At 41.3% G+C, this 3,773-nt stretch overlaps 1 protein-coding gene across 1 annotated transcript; it reads left to right on the forward strand.

Moving 5' to 3' along the window:
* The first annotated feature begins 215 nt into the window (after positions 1–215).
* Positions 216–1,159, forward strand: LOC101425459 (olfactory receptor 12D3-like). Its single transcript, XM_004453179.2, is given in 2 exon segments — positions 216–903; positions 906–1,159. Coding segments are annotated over 2 exon segments (942 nt in total).
* The last annotated feature ends 2,614 nt before the right edge of the window (positions 1,160–3,773 follow it).

A 3,773-nucleotide genomic window follows, 5' to 3' on the forward strand; every position in this document is an offset into this window, starting at 1 on the left:
ACTTGTACGTATCACTTATATTACAGTTATATCACAGAATCTAGCATGGATTCCTATTTTGGTAGTTACATTGTAAGTGAATACAAATCCTAATCATTCTGCTCAACCTGGCTCACCTTTCCATCCTTCCAGATGATAGCATGATCTACCTAACCTGACACAACAGACTGGAACACATGTGCTACTTGTCACTATTATCCTTCCTCCCAAAAGCAATGGAGAACATTACTGCAGGGAGTGAGTTTCTTTTGTTGGGACTGACTTGTGTTCAGAAGTTGCAGCCTGTAATCTTCATGATTTTCCTCTTTCTATATCTGATGAACCTGTTTGGAAATGGGGCTATAATAGTGATTGTCATCTCAGAGCCAAGGCTCCACTCCCCTATGTATTTTTTCCTGGGAAATCTTTCCTTCCTGGATATCTGCTATTCTTCAGTAACTCTTCCCAAGCTCATGTCCAACCTCCTCTCCACGCACAAGGCCATATCTTTCCTTGGCTGCATCACTCAGCTGCACTTCTTCCATTTCCTGGGCTGCACTGAGGCCATCTTGCTGGCCATCATGGGCTTTGACTGTTTTGTGGACATCTGTTACCCACTCCATTACACCATCATCATGAACCCCCAGGTGTGTGCTCTGCTGGGAGCTGTGGCCTGGATCACCAGCTTCCTTTATGCTCTGATGCATTCAGTCATGACGGCCCGCCTGAACTTTTGTGGCTCTCAGAAACTCAATCACTTCTTCTGCGATGTCAAGCCCCTCTTGGAACTGGCCTGTGGTGACACACTGCTCAATCAATGGCTTGTTTCCATTGTCACAGGCAGCATAGCTGTGGGAGCTTTCCTTCTGACCCTCCTCTCCTACTTTTACATTATTGGCTTCCTTCTGCTCAAGAGCAGGTCCTGCAGTACCTCCAGAAGGCTCTGTCCACCTGTGCCTCCCACTTCATGGTGGTGGGGCTATTCTATGGGACTGTGTGCATCAACTATATCTCCCACACCTCTGCCGACTCTGCGAAACAGGAGCAATTTGTGGCCCTCGTTCACACCACTGCCACCTCAGTGCTGAATCCACTAGTGTACACACTTAGGAATAAGGAAGTGATGTCAGCACTGAGGAAGGTCTTGGGGAGAAGCTGCTTGCCTAAACATGGCCATTGACAGCACTAGAACACATGCAAACTGCATGTGAATTTCATGACATTCATTTCCTTATTGGTGATAAATCAATGCATTTCTTGAATTTTATTTTCCTTTCAAAACTTGTTCTATGGTAACTGGGTTCTTCGCTCAGACATGCCTACTAACTCATTACTTAGTCATTTGTTCATTTATTCATTCATTCAAAGTATTTTTTGAGCTGGCTCTGTTCAAAGTTTACAGTGAAAAAAAGTCAAGAGGACATGCCATGAAAAAATGCCTCTAAGTTTTAGTTGAGGAGACAATCAAGTCATGGACAAATAAATGCACAGCAAGGAAGAAATGGTATACCCAGGTGGGTACTCTGCACGGTTAGATCAATGAAACCCTCTCCAAAGAGGTGACATTTGAGCAGACTTTCAAAGGAAACAGAGCAGTGAGTCACACAGGTATCTGAAGAGGCAGCCTTCTATGAAGACCGCTGCCAGTGAAAGAGCTGTGGGGAAGTGTGTGCAGCTGCCTGTGGTAAAGCAGGATGGATGATGTCCCTGAGCTCACAGGGTGGTGAGAGGCACAAGAGGGGAGGATGGCGGCAGATGGTGATCATGTCAAGGGCATCTTTTTGGATTGTTTTGAGTATTTTCACATTTACTCTAAATGATAAAGGGTGACATGAGGGGTTTGAGCAAAGCAATGACTTGATACATCTTCTGTGCTGAAAGAATCCCAACTATGCTGGATTGAGAAAGAGTAAGGGAGCAAGGATGGAATCCAATGGGAGACCCTGAAAGTCTTCTAGAGAACAGCTGAGGGAGGCTCGGACCTGGGCGACATGTGGAGGTCGTAGAAATAATTAGATTCTGGGTGAATTTGGAACACATAACTTTGAATATTTGCTGACAGCTTATGTGTGTGGTATGCAAGTCAGGAAATAAGGATGAGCCTGCATTGTTATTTATCTGTATTAACCCTAAAGGAATGTCTGTAGTATCAGCTTATTAGGCTATGGGTGTGAGGAAGGTTTGGTTTGCTTTACTCAAAATGGAGATGGGTTGAATTTAGTTATTCTTTCCTATTAATTGTCCTCTTTATGTCGAGAACAATATATTTTAAGACCTTTACCTTGAGATAAGGATATAGTCATTGCTATATGGAAACAACTTTATTTGTGACAATTTTTCTTATGTGTGCATGATTGAATAATCTTTTCAGGAAATAAGAGTAATAATAAAATATAATTTTCACCTTTGGAGAGATTATACTTTGCAAAGAAGAATCAGATAAGACTAGAAACCATGATCATGTACAGCAAATTATGACACTGAAGAGGTTACTATAGAGGGTAAGGGAGATAAAATATAAGATGAATAGAAATTGTTTATCTAAAGTAGAAGCAATATTCTATTTGCTACCTGACACCATTATCACCATCGTATAACAGCTAAAGTAAACTGGCCTGCAAGATATTAGAAATGTGAAAATTATCATTAATGTTAATCACATATTTTTTAATATAATTAAAAAAATTTTAAAACAACTTAGGTTACATAAATGTTAAACAAAACATATAGTGGATTCCTATATGCCCTGCTCCCTGCCCTCCCACATTTTCTCACATCAACCACATCATTTGTTAGTGTAGTACATTTACCACAATTGTGGCCACATCTTGGAGTATTGCCACAAAGTGATGATTATAGTTTACAATGTAGTTTACATTCTCTCCCACACATTTTTTCAAGTTATTACAAGATATCCAATGGCAACTGTCATTGTAATGTCTTCAGGATAATTCCCAAGTCCCTAAAATGCCCCCAAATTAACCTTATTTTTCCTTATCTCACCCCTGAGAAGCTCCAGTGGCCACTGCCTCCACATCCCTCACATATTCTTTTTTTTTTTTAGGCATCTTAGGGCACCCAACTCATGCCATAAGAGCTTGTGCTTGGTTGCTCAATTATTTATTTATTTATTTTTTATTCATTTTTTAAAAAATATTACATTAAAAAAATATGAAGTCCCATTCAACCCCACCACCCCCAACCCCCACTCCCCCCACAGCAACACTCTCTCCCATCATCATGACACATCCATTGCATTTGGTAAGTACATCTCTGGGCATCGCTGCACCTCATGGTCAATGGTCCACATCATAGCCCATACTCTCCCATTCCCATGTTCCATCCAGTGGGCCCTGGGGGAATCTACAATGTCTTGTAATTGTCCATGAAGCACCACCCAGGACAACTCCAAGTCCCGAAAACACCTCCACATCTCATCTCTTCCTCTCATTCCCCACACCCAGCAGCCACCATGGCCACTTTTCCCACACCAATGCCACATTTTCTCTGCCTCACATATTCTTTTAATCTTGTAACTGTCTTCAGATACACTGTATGTTTGCACACACACAGATGAGAAACTGGCAATTATTTGTTGGTTCAGTGTACACAGTACCAAATGAAAAGCTCGACTCTGTACTTTTCCAATAGATTTATTGATCTGCACAGATATTTGAGTATTCCAAGGCCTCTGTCTTTCCTATTCTCAATTTATCATGCTCTCTTTCTCTCTCTGTCTTTTTCTTTCTCTATTTATCTCTTGGTGTTTCTTTGTCACTCTTTTTCACATACCC

The sequence above is a fragment of the Dasypus novemcinctus genome, chromosome 22 (assembly GCF_030445035.2).
Source record: "Dasypus novemcinctus isolate mDasNov1 chromosome 22, mDasNov1.1.hap2, whole genome shotgun sequence".
NCBI lineage: Eukaryota > Metazoa > Chordata > Mammalia > Cingulata > Dasypodidae > Dasypus > Dasypus novemcinctus.